Source organism: Vulpes lagopus, chromosome 20 (assembly GCF_018345385.1).
Source record: "Vulpes lagopus strain Blue_001 chromosome 20, ASM1834538v1, whole genome shotgun sequence".
Classification (NCBI taxonomy): domain Eukaryota; kingdom Metazoa; phylum Chordata; class Mammalia; order Carnivora; family Canidae; genus Vulpes; species Vulpes lagopus.
The window spans coordinates 8,832,013-8,858,636 of NC_054843.1; the positions used below are offsets into that span (position 1 = coordinate 8,832,013).

The window sequence follows — 26,624 nt, forward strand, 5'->3', positions numbered from 1 at the left end:
GAGGTGGACAGTGGAGAAGGGGGGAGAGGGAGACGGGTGGGAAGGGGAGAGGTGGGACGAGGTGGAGGAAGGTGGGGAGAGGTGAGACGAGGTGGAGGAAGGTGGGGAGAGGTGGGACGAGGTGGAGGAAGGTGGGGAGAGGTGGGACAAGGTGGAGGAAGGTGGGGAGACGTGCGACGGGGCGGAGGGAGGTGGGGAGAGGTGGGACGAGGTAGGGGGAAGGAAAGGTTGCCTGGTAGGGCCGGACGCTGCCTGCCAGGCCTGCTGGGCCCGAGGGCGAGGCGGAGGCCAGGGGTTGGCGGGAGCAGGCGGGGAGCTGGCTGCTGCAGGGGCCAGGCGGAGCCGGGGTGCGCGCCCAGAAGGTCCTTCCCCGCTTGCTTCCAGTTTGGGAGAGACCGCCCAGAGCAACTCCAGGGAGCGCAGCCTGGTCTCCCGCGCAGCTTGCGTTTATCTAACCCTGACGCCGGCGGTGGGGGTGTGTGTGTGTGGGGGGGCCGGCGCAGCGCTTCCGGGGAAACTAGGCGCACGCGCAGACGCAGACGCACGCGCAGACGCAGACGCAGACGCACGCGCAGGCGCAGACGCACGCCAGGAGTGGAAGCCCCCGCACAGCGAAGCTTCCGCCCGGCGGCGGAGGCCCGGGGTTGGTGAAGCGTCGAGGCGGCCGCGACTGATGAATCGGCCTCTCCCTCCGCTGCTTGGGCCGGCTCCTTAACGCCGTGTCACCCGGGCCCCTAGTCCGGGTGTCCTGGAGCGCTAGCCCGCCGCCGCGCCCAGGTGAGCCAGAGGGACTTCGGCGTGAGGGCGGCTGGGGGGCGCGGGGCCCGGAGCTTTCCTCACGCCTTCACTTGGTTGGTGTGAACAGCGCAGCTCGGCCCGCCCCGCCCGCCCCGTGGGCCGCGCACGGCAGGGGCTCCCGAGGCCCGCACGTCCTCCCGCGGACGTCGCCCCTGAGCCGCGGTTTGAGGCGCGGGGGTCGGGGGATGCGCCGGAGCCTGTGGCCGGGAGTTGCTCCCTCCGGGGTACCGAGGCTCAGCCGCAGGGGGGAGGGGGGAGCGAGGCCGGGGCGGGGGGGGCGGGGGGGTCGGGGGGGTCCGACCTGCTGTCACCGGGGCCCGGATGCCGGCGGGGTCGGTGCCCTCGGGGACCCGGCTCGCAGGCTTCGGGTGGGTCACGGAGCTTCCACGGCTGCAGCGGGTGGTAGCGGTGCCCTTGCTCATCGGTAGTGGATCTCTACAGCCAGGAGTATGGCCAGAATGCAGGTACGTGCACCTGAGGGATGTTCGTGTCGTGGCCCCAGAGTAGGAGGATGTACATACTCGTAGTAGTAAAAGCTCCCTCTTCAGGCACGGGTTTGAATATCCTTCCTTGAATTCTGTTTTATGAACACAACGGAATATGTCAAAAGCAAACCCAAAAGGAATCATTAAAGGTCCTGCGACTTTTTCACTTAACATATCTTGAACATGGGGACACCTTGGCACGTACCTCCTTCCTGTCAGTGGCTGCATAGTGGGTTCATGTCCATTGTCTGTCGCCCTGGTGTGGTTCACGGATCTCATGAGGTTGGAGACTACGATAGTAATTTTAAATTTTATGATCGTCTTTTTGTGTTGTCTGATTTCTTGTTTCTCATTCCCTCCCTAATCTGTTGCAAACCTCCATTTACTTATATTGATTTCAGTATCCTGGTTCTAAGAACAAATCCGTATTTCCTTCGTATTAAAAAAGGATTTTTATTCTTCTAAGACTTTCTAGCTGATGGGCGCTCCATGGCTACTGGTTTTTTTTTTTTTTTTGGTTTTGTCTTTTTAAAGATTTTATTTTTATTCATGAGAGAGAGAGAGGCAGAGGGAGAAGCAGAAGCAGGCTGAGGTGGGACTCGATCCCGGGTCTCCAGGGTCACACCCTGGGCTGAAGCCGGCCCTAAACCGCTGGGCCACCTGGGCTGCTCTGGTTCTTTCAAAGTATATTGGTGCTTAGTGAATGTGGATTAGCACTGAGTTATGTAAGTCACCAAAGCACACAGTTGTCAAGTCAGTTATGAGGATTTTGATGATTAATCAGCATTTAATAGGACTTCAAGATAAAACTATTTCAGAAGGACCGGTATAATGGATATTCCCTTCCTGCACAAGGAATCACGACTTTGCTCACAGTATAAATGCCTTGTGTACAAAGACACTTAAGAGAAACGGTTTAATAAATGACAGGAGTCTGTGTTTTTAAATCCTTGTAGGTACGAAGAATGGTGATTATCATACAAATGGGAAGAAAGGCAAAGAAAATGCTTTTTTTGTTGTAGGTTGGGCAACTGAACAGAAACTGCAATTTTAGGATGAAGAAGGGTGGAGGAAGAACGAGCCGGATCAGAAGACGGAAACTCTTCAGATGTTCTGTATCAAGAGGAGGTACAAGGGGTGACGGGCACTGAGGTGGACACTTGACGGGATGAGCACTGGGTGTTTTTCTGTATGTTGGTAAATTGAACACCAATAAAAATTAATTTAAAAAAAAAAAAAGTAAAAAAAAAAAAAAAAAAAGAGGAGGTACAGTTTTGATCTTTTGGTGCCAGTGATGAAAGAAAGGAATCCTTGGTTGAGTAGCATTAACAGATACACATAGCTTTTCTCAAAGGCATATGGGCGATGTTCAAAGAGAATATTTCTTAAAGAATACTCTTTTTGTATATTTTTTTTTATCGGAGTTCGATTTGCCAACATATAGTAAAAAAAGCAAAACTGATGAACGCGGCGGGGGGTGGGGGGAAGTGGGGCAAACCATCAAAAAGACTCCTAACTACAGAGACCAAACCGAGGTTTAGTAGAGGGGAGATGGGCGTGGGGTCGGGTCTAATGTGTGATAGCGACTAAAGAGGACAGTTGTGATGAGCACCATGTAATGTAGGGCAGTGTAGAATCACTGAATTCTACCCCTGAAAGTAATAGTAATTTTGTATTTTAATTCACTGGAGTTGGAAAAAAACTTGAGAATTAAAAAAAAAATACTCTTTTTAATAGTGTCACTATGTTTTTTTTAAATCCTTGTGGGACTGTGAATATATTTCTCATTGCTTCAACTATGTCTTCTCTTGGGATGACTCCCAGGTTTCTCCTTCCAGGCCTGACCTTTCTCCTGACCTCCAGCTACCTGTAGAATATCAGTGTTTGGGTATAAATTAGTCATTGCAGATTCAGTGTAACGGAGTCTGAACAAGACCTTGTATGTGGAAGTGCTTGGCCAATGGGATAGTACTACGTAAATGCAGTTGTTATTTTTAAGAAAAATTAATAAAACTCCTCTAGTTGGCCCCAAGCCTGTCAGCACCATTTGAGCCTGTCTTTTACTATTTCCTTCTTTGCGCTCTGTGGCCAGTGTCCTACAAAATGTCATCTAGTTTTTCTTCCATTAGCTTCTCCGTCTTTTTTACTACTGGAAGATGATTTCAGGCAGCTCTGCTGGTTTACCTACACCCTTGTTTTTCTTCCCTGCTCGTTATTCCATTTGTTGCTGTGAGTCTCACTTTCCCAAGGGACTGCTCACATGTTGCCTTTTTGGTTTAAAAGCCTCCAGGGATTTTCTTTCATTCCCTTTTGCATGATATCTGTGGGCTCCATCCTGTCCCTCTTGTACCAGAAGCATGTTCCCTCCATGCTGTTACCTGTGCTCAACCCACACATTCCTGATGATCCTTCAATCTAGAACACCTGTTTTCCTTCTCCCTGCCTTTTCAGTTTTTCTCCGGTCTTTAAAACTGAGCTGAGATCTTGTGTTTTTGGTAATGCCATTTTCAGTTTTCACTGTCATCCTTTGTTATGATGCTTTTTGGGTGTTATTCTTAAGGACCTATGACTTTTTAGTTGCTTCTTATGGAAGTGTTATTTCCCAGCTAAGTTGTTAACTTTTGAAGTTGAAGAACATGTTGAACATTCCCCACTGTGGTTAACAGTACTGTGTGTATAGTAGTTGCTCATTAAATGCTCACTGATTAAATGCTGCTACTGTAAAATCTATTCTCTAGTTTATGGTGACATATTTTGGAAACCTTATTATCTTGGGTCATGTTTTTATTTTATTTTTTATTTTTAATTTTTTTTTTGGGTCATGTTTTTAAAAAAGTTTTATTGAGGTATAATTGTCATACAATGAATGTCAATATTAAAGTGTATTAATTTGATAGATTTTGACATGTATGTTCACACAGGAAGCTATCACCACAATTAAGATAATGAACATGTCCATCCATCTCAAGAAGTTTCCTTGTTTTCCCTTGTAACCCTTTCCTTTTGCCTCTCTTTAACTGTACCCTGCCCCCCCGCCCCCGCCATCCAGGCCAGCACTGACATGCTTTCTGTCACTTGATTTATTTGCATTTTATCGTATTATTTGATCCTATAGTGTATCATAAGATATAATAATAACATAGTATTTGGCTTCTTTTACTTACCATAGTTTCGGTGTAGGTTGAGCTTTTAAATAAACTGCCAAACTGTTTTTCAGGAGTGATTGTATAATCTCACATTTTTTCCAGCAGTTTATGAGAGTTCTAGTTGCTCCACATTTTTGCTGACTTCTCATTGCCCTTTTGACTATAGCCATTTTAATGGGTGAAGTACTATCTCACTATGATTTTGATTTGTATTTTCTTAATGACTGGTGTGCTTATTTGCCATTTATTTTTTTTATTTTATTTTTTTTAAATTTTTTATTTACTTATGATAGTCAGAGAGAGAGAGAGAGAGGCAGAGACACAGGCGGAGGGAGAAGCAGGCTCCATGCACCGGGAGCCCGATGTGGGATTCGATCCTGGGTCTCCAGGATCGCGCCCTGGGCCAAAGGCAGGCGCCAAACTGCTGCGCCACCCAGGGATCCCTTATTTGCCATTTATATAGGTTTTCTGCAGTTGACTGTGTAGATCTTTTGCCCATGTTTTTATTAGTCGGTTTTCTTTTTTCTTTTTTCTTTTTTTTAAATTTTGTGTGGTTATGGGTAAGCAAGACATTACTTTCAATTACATCTCTCTGGTTCTATTTGTACTTTTGGCTATTGATTTCTACACATCTGTTTTTTTACTGCACTATCCTAGTAAGTTCTTTTCTGTATATTTTTTGTACTTTTTTGAGCTGAAAATGCTAATTCTTATTTATTTGTTTATGACTTACTTAATTTTTAGAATTCCGGTACAGTTAATATACAGTGTTCTCTTAGATTCACGTGTGAAATACAGTGATTGAGCAGTTCTCTACATTACCCAGTGTTCATCAGGATAAGTGAACTCTTCACTCCCTTTGCCTCTTTCATCTGTCTCCCCACCCACTTCACCTCTGGCAACCATTGTTTGTTCTCTGTATTTGAGAATTTGTTTTTTATCTTTTTTTCTTTTTATGTTTGTTTTTTAATTCCATATATGAGTAAAATCATATAGTATTTGTCTTTGTCTGACTGATTGATTTCACTTAGCATTATAATTTCTGGATCCATCCATATAAATGGCAAGATTTCATCCTTTTTTTGGCTAATATTCATCTATCGATACCTGTCATTCATACCTTGGTTATCGTAAGTAATGCCAATATGAATGAATACTGCCGTATTCATAGGGGTACACATATCTTTTGGAATTAGTGTTTTTGTATTCTTTGGATAAATACCCAGTAGTGGAATTATTAGATAATATGGTAATTCTATTTTTAATTTTTTGAGGAAGCTCCTTCCTGATTTCCACAGTGGCTGTACCAGTTTGCATTCCCACCAATGATGCATAAAGGTTTCTTTCACTCCATTCCTTGCCAATGCTTGTTTCTTGTGTTTTTGATTGTAGCCTGACAGGTGTGAGTTGATCTCATCATGGTTTTGATTTGCATTTCTCTGATGATGAGTTGTTCAGCATCTTTTGATGTGTCTGTTAGTCATCTGTGTTTTCATCTTTGAAAAAATGTCTGTTTTATTTTTCTTGACTACTTTATTTTTCTTGACTTACTGATTCTTTTATAAGGTGTTTTGCAAATACTTTCAATAATTCCGTGGCTTTTCTTTTCATGCCCTTAACAGTGTCTTTCTTCTGAAGAACAGAAATTTAAAATTTTGATAGTCTTATTTGTCAATTTGTTGTTTTAAAGATCTTCCTTTTGGTGTTGTTACCTAAGAAATTTGCATAACTCAAGGTTGCAAAGGTTTTCTATGTTTTCTTCTAGGAGCTTTATAGTTTTAGACTTTATATTTAAGTCTGATTAATTTTTTTAAAAAGATTATATTTATTCATGAGAGAGACAGGCAGAGACATAGGCAGGCACCCCAATTTTGGATTAATTTTTATATGTTGTACAAGATAGGAATACTTTCTTTTCTTTCTTTCTTTTTTTTTTTTGCTTTGGTAGATCCAGTTGTCTTAGCAACATTTATTGAAAAAACTGTCCTTTTCCACTGAATTGCTTTTGGACCTTTGTAAAAACCTGAACTATTAAAAAAAAAAAAGCCACAAAAAAACCAGAAAAACAAAAGCCTCAACTATTTATATATGTCTGTATCCTTTTTTTGGACTTTCTGCTCTGTTTCATTGATTTCTTTTTGCTAGTCTTGATGACAGTGTTACATAATCTTGGTTACTGTAGCTTTGTAATGAGTTTTGAAATGAGTATTTATTTTTTAAAAATTTATTCATGATAGAGAGAGAGAGAGAGAGAGAGAGAGAGAGAGGCAGAGACGCAGGCAGAGAGAGAAGCAGTCTCCATGCAGGGAGCCTGATGTGGAACTCGATCCCAGGACTTCAGGATCATGCCCTGGGCCAAAGGCAGATGCTCAACCACTGAGCCACCCAGGCGTCCCTGAAATCAGTATTTCAAAGTGGTTTTGACTATTGTAGGTCCTTTGCATTTCCATATAGGTTTTAGAATCATTTTGTCAGTTTTTTACAAAAAGTCTGCTTGAATTCTGATTTGGATCATATTGAATCTATAGATCCCTTTGGGGAGAATTTGATGCCTTAACAGTGTTGAATCTGCCAACCCATAAACAAGGCATATTTCTCCATTTATTCAGGTTATTGACTATAGATCTTTAAAACATTTTCTTGTGATAAAATACACATAAGGTAAAACTGAACTATTGTGAAATTTTTTTTTTTTTTTCTATTGTGAAATTTTTAAGTGTAGTTCAGAAGCGTTAAGTACATTCACATTGTTGTCCAACGAATCACTGGAACTCTGATTCTTGCAGTTCTTGCAGTTCTTGCAGAACTGGTACTCTATTTCCATTAAATAGTGACTTCTCATTCTGCTCTTTCTCTAGCCCCTAGCAGATGCCATTTTGCTCTCTGTTTTTGGTGAATTTGACTGTTCTAGGTAGCCTGTATACATGGAGTCATACAGTATTTGTCTTTTTGTGACTGGCTTATGGCACTTGGCATAAGGCCCACAAGATTCATCTATGTTGTAGCATGTGTCACAATTTCCTTCCTTTTTAAGGCTGAATAATCCATCATATAGATGCCACATTTTCTTTGTCTGTTGATACTTAGTTTTTTCGCTACCTCTTGGCCATTTTTGAGTAATGCTATGAACATGGGCAGATGTCTCTTTGAGATCTTGCTTTCTATTCTGGATATATATCCTGGAGTTGCGGGGTCAGTTCTTTTCTTAATTTTTTGAGGACTTACCATACTGATTTCCATGGTAGCTGTACCATTTTACATTCCCACCAGCAGTGCTCAAGAGTTTCAGTTTTTCCTTTGGCAACACTTCACAACACATATTTTTTTGATAGTAGCCATCCTAATGGATATGGGATGATACACATTGTAGTCTTGATTTGCATTTCCCTAGCGGTTAATGATGAGCTTTTTTTAATATACTCGGTTACCATTTATATACTATCATTGGGGAAATGTCTCTTCAAGTTTTTTGCCTGTTTTTTGCTTTTTATATTATTTATTATTCACTTATTTATTTGCTTGTTTTTTTTTTTTAATTGGGTCTTCTTTTTTCTTTTTCTTTCTTTTCTTTTTAAGATTTTATCCATTTATTTGAGATAGCACAAGAGTGAGAGAGCACAAGCAGGGGGAGTGGCAGAAGGAGGGGAGAAGCAGCCTCTAGCCTGATGCAGGGCTTGATCCCAGGACCCTGGGATCACAACCTGAGCCAAAGGCAGATGCCCAAGTGATTGAACCACCCAGACGCCCTGGGTCTTTTTTCATATAGGCCTTTATAGCTGTAAATTTCCCTGTCTCACAGTTGTAGAAGCCAGAAGTCCAAAATCAAGGTGTCAGCAGGATTGGTTTCTTTCCAGGGCTGTGAGGGAACCATCTGTTCCAGGCTTCTCTCCTTGGCTTGTAGATGGCTCTCTCCCCCCAGTGCCTCTTCTGTCATCTTCCCTCTGTGCCCATGTCCAAATTTTTCCTTTTTATGACACTAGTCCTGTTGGAATAGGGGCCACCCTAAATGACTACCTTTTAACTTGATTACTTCGGTGAAGACCCTATTTCTGAATAAGGTTATATTCTGAGGCACTGGGGTTAGGACTTCAACATAGAATTTTGGGTGCACACAGTTCAGCCCATTGGTACCTTTTATTTATTTTTCTTTCATTTATGCTGGCTAGAACCACTAGTACAAGGTTGACTGGAAGTGTCTTGTTCCTGATCTTAGAGGGAAAGCACTCAATTTTTCATAATTATGTCAGTTGTAGGTTTTTTGTTAGTCTATCAGGTTGAGGAAGTTCTCTTCTATCTTGTTCTCTTCTATCTTGCTTGTTGGTGTTATTTATCAGGAATGAATGTTAGGTTTTATCAAATGCTTTTCCTGCATCTTTGAGTTGATCATATGGTTTTTCTCTTAGTTTACATTATTCAGGTATTACTTATTCTCACTTATGACATGACCATCTGTCTGAGATGTTACTTTTTATTATTTTTTTTTGAGATAGTAAGAATGGGTTGGGGGGATAGGCAGAGGGGAGAGAGAAAAAAATCTTAAGCCAGGGATGGAGTCCGATGAGGTGCTTGATCTCATGACCTTGAGATCATGACCTGAGCCGAAATCAGGAGTCAGATGCTTAACTGACTGAGCCACTCAAGGTGTCCCTGAGACAGTTATTTTTTTATAAATGGTACTGTGATTATATAGTGATTTTTGTCACCATTTTGTCTTTCTTTTCCTGGCTAGTGAATGAGAGCTACAAGCCTGAATTTATAGAGCTTAAGAAGTGGCTGAAAGATAGGAAGTTTGAAGATACAAACTTAATACCTGCTTGTTTTCCAGGTAAGGTCTCTAGCATCGTCTCTCAGGACTTTGCTCACATGAGAGACATGTGGGCCCAGGTGATGGGAAAGCAGGGACAGTTCTTGAAGGTGGGCTGTATTCTCCTTTGGAGCACATCTTCTGTTGTGTGTCAGACTTCCTACTTTGTAGCTATTAATATTTATTCATACTTTGTTCTTAAAATAAATTGAAGTGGCTTGGGAGAAATTCCAAAATGGTAAAAATAATACTAAAAATTAAAAAAGGGAAAGTGAGAATAGAAAAATAAGATGAAGATGGCGTAAGGATAATACATAAAGGCCATAATTCTAAAATCTTGTTGTATTCCTGTGAGAGGTCAGCCACAAATTTGACTATCTTTCCAATGGCCAATTTATATGATCAGTTACCTGAGTCTTTATGTTCTGTAAGCAAAACTAACTTGTTTACTCAGCAAAAGTGCAGGTATTCCTGAACTTAGACCTTCCCAATGAAGACGTTTATGTAATATGACTGGTGTCCTTATCGTCATACTCATAGTGGTTTCGTGGTATTTTTCAAACCATGCAGGCTGATGAGATTATTCCATAGCTCAGGTGAGTTGAAATAGATTTTTTTTTTTTTAAAGATTTTATTTTTGAGAGACCCGCAGAGAGAGACAGAGACATAGGCAGAGGGAAAGGTAGGAGAGGTAGGCTCTCTGTAGGGAGCCTGATTCAGGACTTGATCCCTGGATCCTGGGATCACAATCTGAGCCAAAGGCAGACGCTCAGCTGCTGTAGAGTAGAGACAGTTGTACAATCAGGGCCTTGAAAGTCTACATCACAGAGCAGGTGCAGATCTTTTACCGCACAGAAAAGTTAATCATATGCCTCTGGGTGCTCCTTTGGGACACTGAAATAATTAAATACCCACTAGGTAATTTAACTTTGAGCAAATTTACTTCTTTATACATCATCAAAATAAATGATGTGGCCATGCTTGAATGAGGTGATGTGTGTAAAGTTGTTTCCTACACATCAGGATGGCTTTGGGCTAAAATATTTGCTTTGAGCCATTACCTGTTAGGGCTGCTCCTCTTGAAGATGGTAAACCAGTTTTGTCAACTTCTGACAGGTTTAACTTTCTGTTTTTGTGTGTGAAGAAGCACCAAAACAGGGAAAGCCACATGTTTTTTTTTATTGGATGGAGTTCTTCACAAGACGATCTAGAAAAAATAGTGTTAGGAGTGGACTTGTGCCTTTGGCCTACCTGTGCCTCAGCTGTCACTTGGCCTTGAGAAGGATAGGATTAAAATTACCAAGCAGGGATTGGCATATGTTTAGGTGGAATGTCTGAAAAATAATCTATCATTTGGAACAGTGGAGAGTGAACCAGTTTTAGTGCAATAAGTCTTTCTGGGCTCATCTCCAGATTCACTGTCACAGAGAGGCTGAAGCAGAATGGTTCAGTAATGGTCACAGCCCACTACTTACAGTTCTGGGGTCAAGGAGCCTTCTGTCTTAGGCAGTTCGAGCTGCTATAACAAATTACTGTAGACTGGGTAACATAACTGATTCCCTCCTCACAGTCTTGGGAAGTCCAGTATCATGGTGGGCGCAGATTCAGGGTCGGGTGTGGAGTGAAGCCAGGTTTGCAAATTGCCATCTTCTAGTTGGGTCCTCATGTGACGGGAGATTCAAGAGCGGGACCGGCTTTCTGGTCTCTTCTTAGTGGTGCAGTGGGCACTAAATCCCATTCATGAGGGCTCTGTCCTCATGGTCTAAGCACTTACCAAACATTTCCCACCTCCTAATGCCATCACACTGGGGGTTGGGATTTCAACATACCTTCCCTAAGTGCTTGATATACCTTAATCTGACAGGAGGGGACGTGTATAGGAGTCTATCAGAATGTCCAAAATTTTGGGTAATTAATCTTAGTTTGTGGAGGTTCAAGAACAAGATTCCTAAGTTGCAAGCAGGGTTCACAGTCTTCAGACTCTCACCTGATTCATGCTTTGGGAATTGACCCCAGTATTTGTTTTTGCCACCAAAAGCACTGGCTACATATGAGTCTCCTAGGTGGACTTAATGATAGCAGAAATTTTCAGGTGCCGAGAAGCCTATAGTAAGCTTTCCTTTTATAAGATCCTAATGGCCACTTCCTACCTTGCCTTAGTAAGTGCAGGTTACTGTGCTTTGTTTTCTGATACTGAACACTGTATTGTAGAAATACAGGTGAAGTATTTTCCAGGATTATTCCATATACTAAGTTCTATTCACATATGTAGTTTGAAGAGAGATTTCCACTTAGCTTACTTAGCAAAATAATTTTTTAAAGGATGACTCCATAGAAAAAAATCCTTCCACTAGTAATTGGTTCCAGGGTTCTGGCCCACAGGGATAATTAACTATGCCATAAGACACATGGAAGAAATTAAATCAGTTTTTGAAACCAAAACCATGTGTCTGAGCACACAGTATGTTTCTGGGTAGAGAGATGAGTTAGGACTCATCAAATAAGACTTACCAGACTTCTGATCTAGGATCAAGGCAGGAGTTCCCTCCATGAACTAGGAGCTCCCAGTAGTCCTGCAGGGATTGACCTTTGCTGAACTATATTCCCTCCTAGTTGAGAGAAAAAGATCAAGAATTATGAATTTGAAAAGATGAATATTCTACACCTTGTGTAATAATTATAGGTCAGAGTGTACCTAGGCCTGCTGGGAAAGCTACTGACTGTTAGAGGGACAGAGCCTTGGGCTTAGAACGGTACCCTTTGGGGTGGTAGTGGTGTTGACCATGCAGCTGGTGAAGTTACTTGCTGTGACTGCTCTGGTCGAGGCCTTGGCTAACCAGGAGGAGCTGGCCCTGGATCTCCCCTGTTGAGCTCACCCAGTCAAGGAGAGTCTAATGACTTTCCTGGTCAGGGAGGGTAGGGCATGGTCTGAAGGCTTTGTGGGACCTGAACGGGTTAATTGATCAGCCAGTCAAAGAAGCCTCATCACTGGGAAGGCTGGTTCTGGTAATGAGTAAAAGTGGCTTGAGGGTCCAGCCTCTCTGGTTGGGTGGGCTTCAGGAGTAGGCCCCCAGCACAGCTGGTAGGCCCCAGGGGAGAGGGTCCAGCTTGAAGGGTCCTGTTAGACACCCAGGAGCAGATCCATATAAAGTCGATGATCTTTAGATCTTGACTCTTTGCTCTTCAAGGGTCATAAACCCAAAAGGAGGTCAGGACATTATCTAGAAGGAGCTTCTTGATCCTCTGTTTCCCCTGGGAGTCAAAGGATGAGAGAGCTTCAGTGTGTGTAATCTTGAGGTTTATTTGCATGTTTTTAAAAAGCTTTATTTATTTATTTGGGAGAGAGAGCAAAAGAGAACTCGTGCATATGAGCAAGTCAGAGGAGGGGGGTTGCTAAGGGGAGAGGATCTTCAGACTCCCCAGACTCCCCACTGAGCACAGAGCCCAACTGATGATTGATGCTCATCCCATGACCCTGAGATCATGACCTGAGCTGAAACCAAGAGTGGATGCTTACTGACTGAGCCACTCAGGTGCCCCGTTCAATCGCATTTTCTACTCAAAATGATATCCTTAATATCTTGAAAACACAGGATTTTGTTGTTGTTTTATTTTGATACCCTAGGATTTACCCCTTTTTCTTTTTTTGTGTCTTAGGTACAGGAAGAGGGCTGATGAGCAAAACATCCCTGCGGGTAAGAATTTCTGTTATCCTTGAAACCTAATGTAGATTTTGTTCCTTTGTTTTTGTGGTTCAAATCAGGTGAATGAAAAATATTTCAGACACATAGCTATTTTTTACCTAATGGTAGGTTTGAATGTAATTGTGTCAGTTAGCTTTAAGTTTGCTGCATAGAGTGACAAACCCAAAGTAACAGAGCAGAAGTTTATTTTGCTCTCAAGTAAACAGGCCTGGATGGGCAGACCTGGGCTTGTGTGGTGATCCCACAGCTGTGAGAGGCTCAGACTCCTTCCAGCTCTCTGTCCACGTTCTCGGAGAAGCCCTTCACCCTCAGGTCCAGGGAATAGTTCCTGGAGATGGAGCAGCAAGATGGAACAAGGGGGTGAGGGAGGGCAGGTTTCCTTCTTTTAAGAAAATTCTAGCCATCTCCCATAGACCAGGTACACAGCCCTAGCTGGCTGTGAGGGCGGCAATTTGTGTCCTTTCCCTGGCATAGTGACCTCCTGATAGGATTGCACGAATGGCTGGAGGAGAAAGGACGTGTTGGGTTGGCAGCTAGCCATCTCTGCCACAGCAAATTGTACAGAGCAGCCCGTATGAATGATAAATGTGCCTGGGGAGGGAGCTGCTCTCGTCTGAGAGGGTGCGTGGTATGGTAAGTGAAGCCTGAGTCAGCAGAGGGCAGTGCCTCAGAGCCTGGCTCTGGACTGCCTACAGCTAGTGGTGGGACCTGGTTAGCTCCTCTCCTTACCTGACAACGAGGAGGTAAATGACACAGAGGATCTCTAGGGTCTGTTGTATTTTTTTCCATGTTATTTAAAGGATATCTAATGCACGGTTTTCTGTGAAATTAATTCCTTAGAATTAGAAATTAATTCCTTAGTTTATTTTTAGTTCCTTAATTATAAAATCCACCTACGTGCATACACGTTTAGCCTAAAGAATAGTCCTTTTTAATGTTGTAATTCTCTTTTGCTACTTTTTTATTTAAAAAATTTTAATTGTAAAATATATATGACAGAATTTACCATCTTAGCTGTTTTTAAGTAGAGTTCAGTGATATTAAGTGCAGTCACATTGCACAACTTTTTTATGTTTTAAAGAAACATATAATTGTGTTCCTGCTATTTTGGGAGGAGAGATACACTTCTCATGTATATGGCAGTAAATGTAGGTAGTCTTTGTTTAGATTATGAAATAATAATTGGCCATTTCTTCACCTCTGCTTTCAAATACAACCTTTGGTTAAACTTTTTGAAAATTAGGACATAAGTTACACAGAGTGAAATGCACAGATTTTAAGTGTCCAGTTTCGTAGTGTTGATGAAGAGATTTACTCTAGTCAGGATACAGAACATTTTATTAAGTGGGCTTTTTTTAAATCAGAAAATTGTAGCATGTTGGAACAGGAAGGGACTGTCATGATTGTCCAGCTTGATCTTGATTTACAGATGAGAAAACCAGAAATTGAACCCAGAAGCTTTTGGCCTGAGATCTTTAACCAGCTTAGATGCCAATTACAACGAAAGCCAGGATCTTAATTAATATCAGGCTTCTTGGTGCTTTGCTTCTGGTGTCTGTGACTTGACATCCTAATTTTTCTTTTTATATTTCTATCTCCGTGGGAGGAACTGAAAACTATACTTTTGCAGGTGGTAAGATGAACCCCTTGTGGTGGCTGGGCTGCCCTTTTCTTAGTCTGGTTGCCACAGGTTATATGTATGGAGAGGAGGCCATTACTGGGAATAGTCGCCAGACACACGGATTTCACCAGATAGAGTTCTCAGCGGTTTCTGCCCGTTTCCCATAACACTGTGTCCTGGTATAAGAACGTGAAGGAGCAGTATGATTTGAGCTGTCAGACAGTTTCCACATTCCTTTCTGGTGAAGGGCTAACTGCTAGTGGATGCCAGTCACATAATTCACCTTTAATTCTTGTTGGGGTTGTAGTACCTGCTACTGGAGCAGTCTTGCCTGCACCCGCTGATTCAGGGACTTGGGAGCCAGATGATTGGTGGGCACTTTGGTGTCTGTGTGTGGGGTATCCTGGGTTCTTAGTGTACGACGATTGTGGACCCAGGGACACAGGACCTTCCCAGAGCACGAGTGTTCTAAACTTTACTTTCTTTTTGGTAAGGAGGGGCAGATGATTATTTCGTTGCCTGAGAGTTGCCTGATCACCACGGACACAGTGATTAGAAGCTACTTAGGGACATACATTGCTAAGTAAGTGACTGCACACATGCTCGTCCGATGCAGGTGCTTGTCTTTTAAAGTCCGCAGCATTGGCGAATAATGTCCTCTAAGGCATAGTTCATTAGGACCAGCTTCTGTGTACACCTAATACATATTTGAAATGATTGAAAGGGTTTACTCTGTTCTTGAAGTTTGTTCTTAATTCATTTTAAGCTGCATTTTTAAGGGTTTTAGTAGGCTGCCTGGGATATGGGTTTGAATCCTGACCTATCACGTACTAGAAAATGAAGATAAAGTGGGAGAACAGATATCCATCATTTGGAGGGCCTTGACTCCTCCTAGCTTGTTCTTTATGATAGTAGGTCTCGACAGCTGTTACTCTTAATTTTACCCTTACTGTACTTGCTTGAATTCTCCTTCAGCTACAAAGAGCTGTTGACATTATGAAAGAGTGGTTTGTTTAGCATAGAAGAGAGGAGGCCAAGTTAGGAGAAGACTGTTTGCTGGCTGTTGTTATAGTGGGCCTTTGTTGGGGTGGGCTTTCTGAGGACAGAGTGAATGGGACCTGTAGCAGAAGGGGTTTCTAAATAATGAGGGTTATATGATTGTATTGTTTCTTAACTCAGGATCTGAGCTCTGGACTTTAAGTCTCCTTGGCATGTTTTTATGAGGGCAAATGTATCTTTATTGCCCTGAGTAGAAGCAGGGATGCTCTTAGTATTAATATTTTCTATATCATTCTGAAAATTTGAGTAGGATATTTGGTAATATAGGGATCTGGATTTTGAAGGATTAATGAAACCTCTAAATACATTCACACAACATGAGATCTTTTTATTGATAACAAATAAAAATACTGCAATATATAGTTTGTAATAGACTGGGTAAATTTAGGGATTAAAATTGTAGAACTTGAGCAAATATATACAATGAGCTGATGTAGTTTTCTGTGTAGGTTAGTGTCCTACAGTAAAACTTTCTGCAGTGATAGAAATATTTCATTCTGCATTGTTTAGTATGGTCGTTGTTAGCCACTTAGGCCTACTGAACGCTTGAAATGTGGGCTACATGACTGAGGAATTGAATTTTAAATATTAACTTTAAATAACTAAAATTGAAATAATTATATGGACCCAGGGGTTATTGTATTGGATGGGACCAGTCTAGGTTCTTTCCACTAGTTTTCTCCCCACCAAGTTTGATACCTTTATCCAAGTGAAGTAAGTGAACTTGGAGCAGAAGCTTTAAAACTGGAGAACCAAGTTGGAAGCAAAGAGATTGTTTGCCAAAAGGACTGTTGCAAAGCTGCAACATGGGTTAGTGAGACTGTTCTCGTCACTAGTCAGTGTGACTTGTTTAGAGCATTTACATCAGCATTTACTTTCTGCAGAGGAAATTCTTGAGGAAGCAAAACCTTGGGTGCATTTGAATAAGCTTGGAGGATTCTGATGGATTGGCCACAGTCCCTCTGGGAGCAGAACAAACTGCTAGGATATCTTTTTATCTATCTGGCTTATTCTATATTTTAGATAAAAGTAATTCTTTGATCTGGCTTGTGTTTTGAATAGGTGGCAGCCTCCCCCATCTCCTCTGCTGGCTCTGTGCACCTTTTTAGTTTCAGAAAAGCATGCTGGGGACCAGTCTCTCTGGAAGCCTTACCTGGAGATTTTGCCGCAGGCCTACACCTGCCCTGTGTGTTTGGAGCCAGAAGTGGTGAATCTTTTCCCCAAACCTTTGAAAGCAAAGGCCGAAGAGCAGAGAGCCCGTGTGCAGGAGTTCTTTTCTTCCTCCAGAGACTTTTTCTCTTCCCTGCAGCCCCTGTTTTCTGAGGCTGTTGAGAGCATCTTTAGCTACAGGGCCCTCCTGTGGGCTTGGTGCACGGTCAACACCAGAGCTGTGTATGTGAAGCACAGGCAGAGGCAATGCTTCTCCACGGAGCCAAACACCTACGCTCTTGCCCCATACTTGGATCTGCTGAATCATAGCCCCGAAGTCCAGGTGAGAAGTTGAGAGCATACATGTTCTGTTTTGACAGGAACGTCTGTGATGTATAGAACCTGACTTTAAAACTATAGACAGAGGTGTTGCTGGCTTTAGGTAAACCTACTTGCCACCAGGTATTTTTTATCTTTTCTTCCAGACCCCTTTTCCTTCCTGGTATGTTCCCCACCCCCTCCGTGTTTTACTACCTGCTCTCCAGGCCCTCAGAGCTTAGTGTTCTATCTCCCTGAGTGGCCTTAACCAGCAGCACTTGCATTTCCCAGCTTGGGGGCAGAGTCCTCTTTCCTCCTGCCAGTATGGGGACTAAAATCTAGATTGCTTTCCTGTCCCATTCCCTCTTACACCTGGTGGCATTGCTGTCAATGTTTATCTTTGCTGTGATCCTTGATTGACTTGCTCTCTCCCCCTCTGAGCTGTTTAAGGATGGGGGCTATGCCTTATTTCTGCCTGTAACCCAGTGCAGGGCCAGTCACGTGGTAAGCATTTGATAAACCTTTACTGAATGGATGGGTATTTGTGGGGGAAAGGAGTCTGAGAAATATTAAAGAATCCCTCTTTGGGAGATAGTCCTAGATCTCATCCCCAGCCCTTTTCCCCTATGGCACAAAAAGCAGATGACAATACTTGTAGGCCTGCTGGGCTAAGTGCCTGGCTTTGAGGGCAAAGGTGTCCATATGTTGGCTTACCTGTAACCTGTTGAGGGTACACTGGGAGGTACACTGGCTGGGCCCCTGCTCGTGTAGTTCACTTCATACTCCACAGCACTTGGAGAGGATCCTTGACACTTGGCTAGCCCACGTGCTGGTGAGAGGGCAGCGTAGGAAAGCCTGTACTGTGCTTTCTCAGGCAGAGGCAATCTTCTTGTCTGTCTGCTTGTAACGTTTTTAGAAAGATGCATTTTTGACAGTATTAAGCAAAGAAGCTAGACGTTCTATGGCTGTTTCTGTGATTGATGTTGATGAAGTAATGTTGGGGGCATGCATATAATAGGGTGCTGGACACAAGGACCTCACTGGGGTGACTTTATTTTTATTGGGCTGTTAGTGCCTTTGTGCTTTAAGCCAGTGATTTTATAGCCATCGTAGGGACCCCACAAATTTTAGCCTGTGACCAAGGGCCCTGGCAAAACCTAAAATACTTGCTCTCTGGCCCTTTATGGAAAAAAGATTTAAAAAAAATTTTTTTTAATTTATTTATGATAGTCACACACAGAGAGAGAGAGAGAGAGGCAGAGACACAGGCAGAGGGAGAAGCAGGCTCTATGCACCGGGAGCCCGACGTGGGACTCGATCCCGGGTCTCCAGGATCGTGCCCCGGGCCAAAGGCAGGCACTAAACCGCTACGCCACCCAGGGATCCCCCCCAAAAGATTGTTGATCCTTGGTCTAAAGCGTGTTGTAGCTGGCTCTTGGCATATAACTCGAAACCATGGCCGTAATCTGTTGGTGCTGCAAGCTGGGGATTTCAGCCCTGTTACTCATCCTTTCCCTGTCATTGCTGGGGTTTACTGTGTAGTGTGGCAGCCTCAGTACTTGTACACACTCCTTAGTGTGGAGAGCAGTAGGTCATCTTGGTCCTTTCCTTCATTAGTTGTTAACTAACAGAATAATCACAGAACCAGTATCCTGCTGCTTGAAGGCTGTGTATGGTGAGACCTGAAATTCGTGTGTTGCCTTGACATCTTTAGGCCTCGCAGGGCCCTAGGGGCCTGTGAGTTCCTCTGCTCTCACTGGATATGCCCCCACCCAGAGGGAAAGACCCCATCAGCAGGACTAGCGACACTCCGCCTGGTCCGTAGCCTGATGGTTTCCACTCCCTGCCAGCCTCTTCCAACGAGCTCTCACATCTCCCCACAGGAACCAGGGTTTCACCTCTTGTTACTCCAGAGCCTGCTTCCTGTGTAGCCCCTGCATGGCTGGGGTGTCCTTTCCACCAGGGTATACATGTAACTAGAAAACTGTTCTCTGTCATACCTGTCCACTTTGGCCATCCTGAGAACCTGGGGCAGAACCCCTTCCCTCACGAGGGATGACGTGGAGGCAAAGCAGGCCCAAGTGCAGGGGTGGCTTTTTCCCATATGTAGTTAAATTCAGTGATGAGTGTTTGAAAGCTACACCTGACTTTAATACAGTAAGTAAACTTAATATTTGCAGTTTCACGCTTGGCTTTAGAAAAAAACCGTTAATTCTTTTTTCTAGGTAAAAGGAGCATTTAATGAGGAAACTCGCTGTTATGAAATTAGAACGGCTTCAAATTGTAGGAAACACGAAGAGGTGTTCATCTGCTATGGCCCTCATGATAACCAACGGCTGCTCCTGGAGTATGGATTTGTTTCCATCCATAATCCTCATGCTTGTGTTTATGTCTCAGAAGGTTGGAATCAACTTTGTTCTTACTAAGAATTTACAATTTTTTTTCCCCATCGGAGGGTGTGTTTCTTTTAAGTTTTAGTAAAAGTGGCAAAACCTTAAAATGTGTATCATTTATTTTCCCCTACCTAAGGGAAAATACTCTCACTGACCATGTGATTTGAGTGTTGAAGTGAAAAACAACAAAAGCTCTGGTCAGTACTGAGGATTGGAATAACTCAGAAAAAGTAGTAAGGCCACTAAGTAAATGAATAGAATATTAAAAAGTTGGGAAGAAATGGAAATTTTTGTGCTGAGACCTTGTCACTGTTACTAAATACAGGATGGATTTGAGAACAAAAAATAAATATTTAAGCACCTACTGTCTGAGGCACTGTGCTAATAATGGATACAAATATTACATAGTTTTGGGGGTTTAATGCCATGATAAAATGTTGATCTCAGTTATTTTTTCTGTGACCTACTAACTAGCCATCATTGGTATTACTGTTGTTAAAAATAATAATTTAGGGGCACTTGGGTGGCTCAGTGGTTGAGCGTCTGTCTTTGGCTCAGCTCGTGATCCTCGTGTCATGGGATGAAGTCCCAATCGGGCTCCCTGCAGGGAGCCTGCTTCTCCCTCTGCCTGTGTTTCTGCCTCTCTCTTTTATGAATAAATAAATTCTTAAAAATTTCTTAAAATAATTTAGCTATTAAATTGATGCCATGGAAATTCCAAATACAGTGTTAATAACAGTACATAGAAAAATGGTTCTTTCCCCCTCCTCCTGAAGCAGCAGAGAAATAGTTTTGTAGGCCATGAAGAAATGTGGCCAGAGGTTTACCGACTATATGATTTGGGGTAGTTTTAATATAAGTTGTAGTGGAAATAGAACTTGTTCAAGATGAAACTACTCCATCCTATAGGCAGAATAATAATGTTATTTCTCGACATAGAAGTTAAAAAGCAAAATTGGGCCTTGCTGGGTCTCTGAGAAAACTAGCTTTGAGATTAGCCTCCTGTTATCAGAATCACTTTAATATTAATGACCATGAAATACTGATTTGCAAACAGTTTGAGCAAAATTTACATTTTAGTGATTTTTGCATTTAAAATATTATAAATATAATAAAATCAAAACATAGAACTATAAAAAAGAAATTTTAAAAATAGAAAAATCAGTCATTATGCTGCTACCCCAAAAAGCTTTGCTAATTTTTACCTGTTGACTTTCAATTCCTTATACCCAGTTTTGCATTCTGGCTTTTGAAAATTTACAGTTATAAACAATTCCTCATGTTTGTACAGCTCCTGTACTTTTGGTGGCTGTAACTTCCATCCTCCTGCCACTGTCTTAATTACCTGGTTCTGTGAATTGATTTGCTTAGTGGGGACATGTGTTGAGGTTGTGGATATTTTCTCCCCTGCCCTGGAATTCCTCTAGCTTTTCAGGGGCTAAATAAAGATCTCATTGAATTGAACCCAAGTGGAGCTTTTTTGGTGTGAATTAGGTAAAACTGTTTACACAAGTCTTGATCATTGATGGGAGGGAGAGGAACTGTAGAAGGTCCACACTTTTGTCTTATGATACCCTAAATTTATTTCATTCCTATCTTTTTTTTTTAATGTAGATATACTTGTTAAATACCTTCCAACAACAGACAAACAGATGAACAAGAAGATTTCCATTTTGAAGGATCATGACTTTATAGAGTAAGTGTTTTCTCTGTCTCTTAAAACTATTCCTTCAGGAAACTTTGATGAGAAGATTGAGGGTTGTGTTTCTCCAGGTACAGGATACCTCCTGACTTGTACAAGTTGACAGGTAGGTGTTTATCGAGCATTTCCTGTGTGTAGTAAATTGTGCTTGATGTGGGCCTCACAAGAGGTGTAAGATACTTTTCAAGAAACTTATTTTGGGGGACATGAGATACAAACTGGAAGGGTTATTATACTAACAGAAAGCCCTATTGATCTAGATTGGTAGTCCAGTGTTTGTCTCCAACACAGGGTACGGTGAAATGGCATTGAGCTACTGCAGGCCAGGCTGGCCTAAGTCACCCAGCAATGTGGCGCAAGCACTTAGGGCACTGGGCTGGGAGCTTTGGCCAGGTGATTCTACGCCAGGTGGGATAAACAGGGTTTGAGGCTCTTCCTTTCAGATTTTCTTCTGTAAATAAAACTAAGTTTTAAGTGGTCCAGGAACAGTGTGAGGGCAATCTGGCAGCTGTGGCTGCCATTTGATGCCCAGGGAAATGCTGATTCTTCATATTTCATCTCACTAGGACCCGTGACACTGGCCCTTTTCCTCTGGCTTCCTCATCCAGATTCAGTTCCTTATCAGAATTAATTGGAAAGTTTTTTACCTTTGGGTTTTTTTTAATGATTTATTTATTTTTGGGAGAGAATGAGCAAAGAGAGCATGAGCAAGGGGGAGGGTCAGAGAGGGAGGGAGAAGCAGACTCCCTGGTGAGCAGGGATCCTGATGTGGGGCTCAATCCCAGAACCCTGGGATCCTGAACTGAGCCGAAAGCAGATGCTGAACCAACTGAGCCACTCAAGTGCCCCTTTTACTATTTTTTTTTTAAACAGAAAGTAAGAATTTTTTTTTTTTTTAAACTCTGGCTTTATTCTTAAGTTTTTGCAGACTTATTTTTCTCTTTTGCCTTTGTGACCAAGATACAAGTTACATAATGTTTAGCCCCTTCAGAAAATAGTTGGCTCTTCAGCCATTTGCCATGGTGTCATGAAATATTGGAATGACAGGTGTGTTGTTATTTGTTTTTATACTTTAGAAATTTGACATTTGGATGGGATGGACCATCTTGGAGGTTGCTCACAGCTCTTAAGTTGTTATGTCTGGAAGCTGAAGAATTGTAAGTTTCATGTATGTTGGTCATGAACTCTAGTTACAACCTGGAGGTAACCTTGGGGCTTCTCTTGGCTTACATTCAAATACCCATTCTGGGAGGGGGAGGAAGGAATGACATTGTATACCAGGAGGCTTAGCCTCTATGGAACTTGCCCGTGCTGTGAGCGATTTAATACTAAGTTTTCACCATTTCTGGAATTCTGGTTTTAGAGTTGTAATGAGAGTACATGGGCCTGAGAACTTTTTATTCTCAGGTATTTTTCCCTGGTGACCTGCAGCTGGTTGTTTAGAGTATGTGTGTGTGTGTGTGTATATATATATATATATTTTTTTTTTTCATCTTTAAAACAATTTTTTTTATTAGAGTTTGATTTGCCAACATATAGCATAACACCCAGTGTTCATCCCATCAAGTTGTATATGTTTTTAAAAGATTTTATTTATTTATTTATTTATTTATTTATTTATTTATTTGAGAGAGTGCGCATGCACACGATCATGTGCATGTGAGTGTCAGAAGGGCAGGAGAGGGAAAGAGAGAATCTCAAGCAGACTGTGCTGCATGTGGAGTCTGACACGGGGGTCCATCTCAGGACCTTGAGATCATGCATGACCTGAGCCAAAATTGAGAGATGGTCAACTGGCTGAACCATCCAGGCACTCCTTAGAGTAAATATTTTAAAAAATATGACCATTGGCACTTTATATTGAAGTCCCTGAGTATTGTCCCTGAAGTCCCTGAGGTATTGTTTTTTTCCTGGGGGCAGACAACTCCTCCCACCTGGTTCTATCCTGGGCACACGTCCAGCCCCTTGGTAAAGGAGAGGCCTGGATATTTCATGGAGGAGGCAGGTAGAAGGGGCCCTCGGTATAGACACACATTACTTTGAGGCTGCCAGTCCCCCCTGTCCCCCACCCCGCCCCAGCATGGCAAAGACTGTCCAGTGCAGGGACCTCTGTCAGCCTGGATCCACTGCTTAGCTTAGCAAAAGCTCAGATGAGAGAAACCATATGAGGAGTGGACTTGCCTAAGATGGTGACCCCATCCACGAGTGGTTGGGAGGACTAAAGGGGATAATGTATAGAGATGCCTTCAAGTAGTTGATGCTCATTCAATGACTCCTGTCAGGAAATTGCTTAGCTCTTTTTCTGTAGGGACTCTGGGGAAAAATTACTCCCTGATCTCAACACCAATAGATGTATTTATTCTCAGCACATGTTGTGTTTTTATCTTACAGTCCCTGTTGATTCTGTATCTGATACATTTCCTTCTCTTTATTGTTTGCTAGAAAACTCAGGACAAATGTGTAGCCCATCCAAATGTGCAGGATTTTTAAGACATGCAATGTATCCTGGTTGTATCTTATCCCTCCTCCTTTCACCTTTCCCTTGTCTTGTTTTCACTGTCCATTCATCTTACCTTTTATTTCATCTCATGTGTGCCCATGTAAGTGTCTTCAGGCCCTTTGTAGAAAAGGTAGGAGTCCTTCTTAGGCACGTACCTCAAATTAAATGAAACAGGCTATTTCCCAGAGGTCACCTGAGGCCTTTTTTCCTCCCTTTGAGTTGTTCCTAATGGTCTGGGTGGTGTGGCAGGACAGATGTGGTGTGTGGTGGGAATCCAGCTGGATGTTTGCATGCTCTTCCCATCTCTCATTAGTGCTGTCACTTAGGGTGAGTTCTTTACCGTTCCTGATCTCAGTTTCTTTATGTCTAACATGGGAACACTAAATGCTTTCTTTACTAGGAAATTGTGAAGATTAGATTAGATTAGAAGATTGTTTTATATGAAACACTGTGCCTGGTGTGTAGTGATTTCCTTCTTTCTTTTCTTTCCTGAGACTGTGGCTGTTCCTGAGGTTTCAGTTGTTGTCTCTAAAGGTGAAGACATTTAAGACTTTCTTCCATGTGACAATCTTGTCAGCTGTTCTGAATTTCTCAGTGACTTCGGTATACTTGCACTCTGATGTGGCAGTTGTCACCTTACCTTTCCCCTCCTTAGCCATTCTGCTTTGGATTCTCTGCATCCACAGTGTTCCTCCACCCTCCTCCTTTCTGCTTAGTGCTTCTTGCTGTCACGGAGATTTGGCTCTGCCACCTTCCGGCTCAGCGTCCTGCTGTAGCTCCCTCTTGCTTATCCTGAAACTCTTACACTTCTCTGCCTGCAGGAAGTTGGCTCCACTTGCCCCCTTGAGCTCCATTTCCATGCATTTTCATTGTATAAAATAGGAATGACCTGCCTGTACAGAAGGGCTTCGCTATAGGCTCCTTCTTCCATCTTCAGAGCATTTTACCTTGTGAAACATGATCTGTTCAGTTTGCCATAGTTTAGGAAAGACTGTCACTTGAAGAAAAGGAAAGTTCTACTGCCTTTGCTCCTTAGCCCTTAGTCCTTTGGGCTGCGAGTCACCTCCCTGTTCTCATGGCTGGTGGGCGTGACTCCACTTAACTTATGTGCCAGACACAGGATTGCAGTGATAATAGAATTCAGTCCCTCCCTGCAAAGAGCGTCAGTCCCCTTGATTCTTATTCTCAGCTCTTCCTCCTTCTTCTGTACCTTATCTGCTTCAGCACAGGAGCTACATGTGGTGGGAGGTTTTAGGAAATCTGCTAATGGAGTGAGTTTATTAATGCTTCTGGAAAAATAGGAGAAGAGTTTGTTGTGTTGAAGTGTAAAAAGCCTTCTTTACTTTTTGAGAGCCTGCTGACATTACCTTACTGAACAATTTGGTTCTAGTACATGCTGGAAAAAAATACTTCTTGGGGAAGTCATTTCAGATACAAATGAGAAGAGAAGTTTGGTCATAGCTCAGAAAATATGCCAGTATTTCATAGAAGAGACCAATGCTATGCTTCGAAAGGTATGTTTCTAGAACATTGCATTCTTTTGTTAAAGACGTATTTTGATTAAGAAGTTACTTGCTTTGTACATGTTACACCTTGTTAGGGCATTGTTTGATGCCTTAAAATAGATGAATGTCGATGTAATTTCTGGGATTTTTGTCTGTTAACATTGTGTTTATATCTTCGATAGGTAAAATTATTGGATGAATTTTCAAGTACTCTTTTTAAAATATTTCTATTTAGTAAATGCTTTAGTGAAATGGGAAATCAGCTCATTTTTTAAGAAAAGATTTTATTGGGACGCCTGGGTGGTTCAGTGGTTGAGCATCTGCCTTTGGCTCAGGGCGTGATCCTGGAGTCCTGGGATCGAGTCCCACATTGGGCTCCCTGCATGGAGCCTGCTTCTCCTCCCTCTGCCTGTGTCTCTGCCTTTCTCTCTGTGTCTCTCGTGAATAAATAAATAAAATCTTTAAAAACAAAAAAAAAGAAAAGATTTTATTTGTTAGAGAGAGAAAGAGAGAGAGGGAGAGAGAATGAGCAAGGGGGAAGGACAGAGGGAGAAGCAGACTTCCCCATGGAGCAGGGAGCCTGACGTGAGGCTGTATCCCAGGACCCCAGGATCACGATCTGAGCTGAAGGCAGGCAGAAGCTTAACCACGTGAGCCACCCAGATGCCCTGAGAAATCAGCTCACTTTAATGAAAACATTACTGGGACTGAAAAGTAATTTTAATGAACCTTCAAGACATTATGCTAAGTGAAATAATCCAGAATACAAAAAGACAAATATTGTGTAATTCCACTTATATGAGTTATCCAGCATAGGCAAACTCCTAGAAACAGAAAGTAGAGTTATGGTTACCAGGGGCTGGAGGTGGGGGGAACAGGGAGTTCCTGTGTAATGGGTGCAGAGTTTCTGTTAGAGATGATGGAGGGAGGGATCCTGGGGAGACATAGTGGTTACAGGTACAGGACACTGTGAGCATAACTTAATGCCATTGAACTATCCCTGCAAAGTGGCCAGAATGTTAAATTTTATGTTTATGTATATTTTACTACAGTAAAACAAAATTAATTTTAAAATACTTTCCAGATTTCTCATATGAAAGATGAAGAAGTGACTTTGCTAAACCAACTAACTTTAGTAGAAACACTGTGGACAGAAGAGCTAAAGATTCTGCAGGCCTCTGCTGAGATTTTAAACAGCTTGCAAACACCTTTTAGGTAACTTCACCTAACGCATTTGATCACCTCCTATGGTGGGTGTGACTTCTTAAACAGGTTTAAACAAAGATTTATTTTGTATAGAAGCATTTACAGTCAATGAATGGTTTCTATTAAACAGTTGTATACCAAATCCTACTCCTTTTGCTTTCTTTGTTGGTGGGATGGAGCGGTGGCTTGCTCTGACGCTGGAGGGTATCTGGGGGGTGGGCAGGGCAGGCTCTG

At 42.4% G+C, this 26,624-nt stretch overlaps 1 protein-coding gene across 1 annotated transcript; it reads left to right on the forward strand.

Moving 5' to 3' along the window:
- Positions 1 to 541: 541 nt before the first annotated feature.
- SETD4 (SET domain containing 4) lies at positions 542 to 26,537 on the forward strand. Its single transcript, XM_041735269.1, has 11 exons — positions 542 to 777; positions 2,306 to 2,411; positions 9,159 to 9,254; positions 12,891 to 12,928; positions 15,053 to 15,141; positions 16,680 to 17,109; positions 19,310 to 19,484; positions 21,092 to 21,173; positions 22,256 to 22,336; positions 25,070 to 25,193; positions 26,269 to 26,537. The coding sequence occupies exons 2-11, from the start codon at positions 2,339 to 2,341 to the stop codon at positions 26,401 to 26,403; spliced, it is 1,323 nt and encodes a 440-aa protein (XP_041591203.1). The 5' UTR covers positions 542 to 777; positions 2,306 to 2,338; the 3' UTR covers positions 26,404 to 26,537.
- Positions 26,538 to 26,624: the final 87 nt, after the last annotated feature.

Bases quoted from the DNA above. Each gene is read 5' to 3' on its own strand.
- SETD4 (XM_041735269.1), top strand. From the start codon at position 2,339: ATGAAGAAGGGTGGAGGAAGAACGAGCCGGATCAGAAGACGGAAACTC. The intron at 2,412-9,158 runs GTACAAGGGGTG...TTTCCTGGCTAG, and splicing joins ATGTTCTGTATCAAGAGGAG to TGAATGAGAGCTACAAGCCT. The intron at 22,337-25,069 runs GTAAGTTTCATG...ATTTGGTTCTAG, and splicing joins TGTCTGGAAGCTGAAGAATT to TACATGCTGGAAAAAAATAC.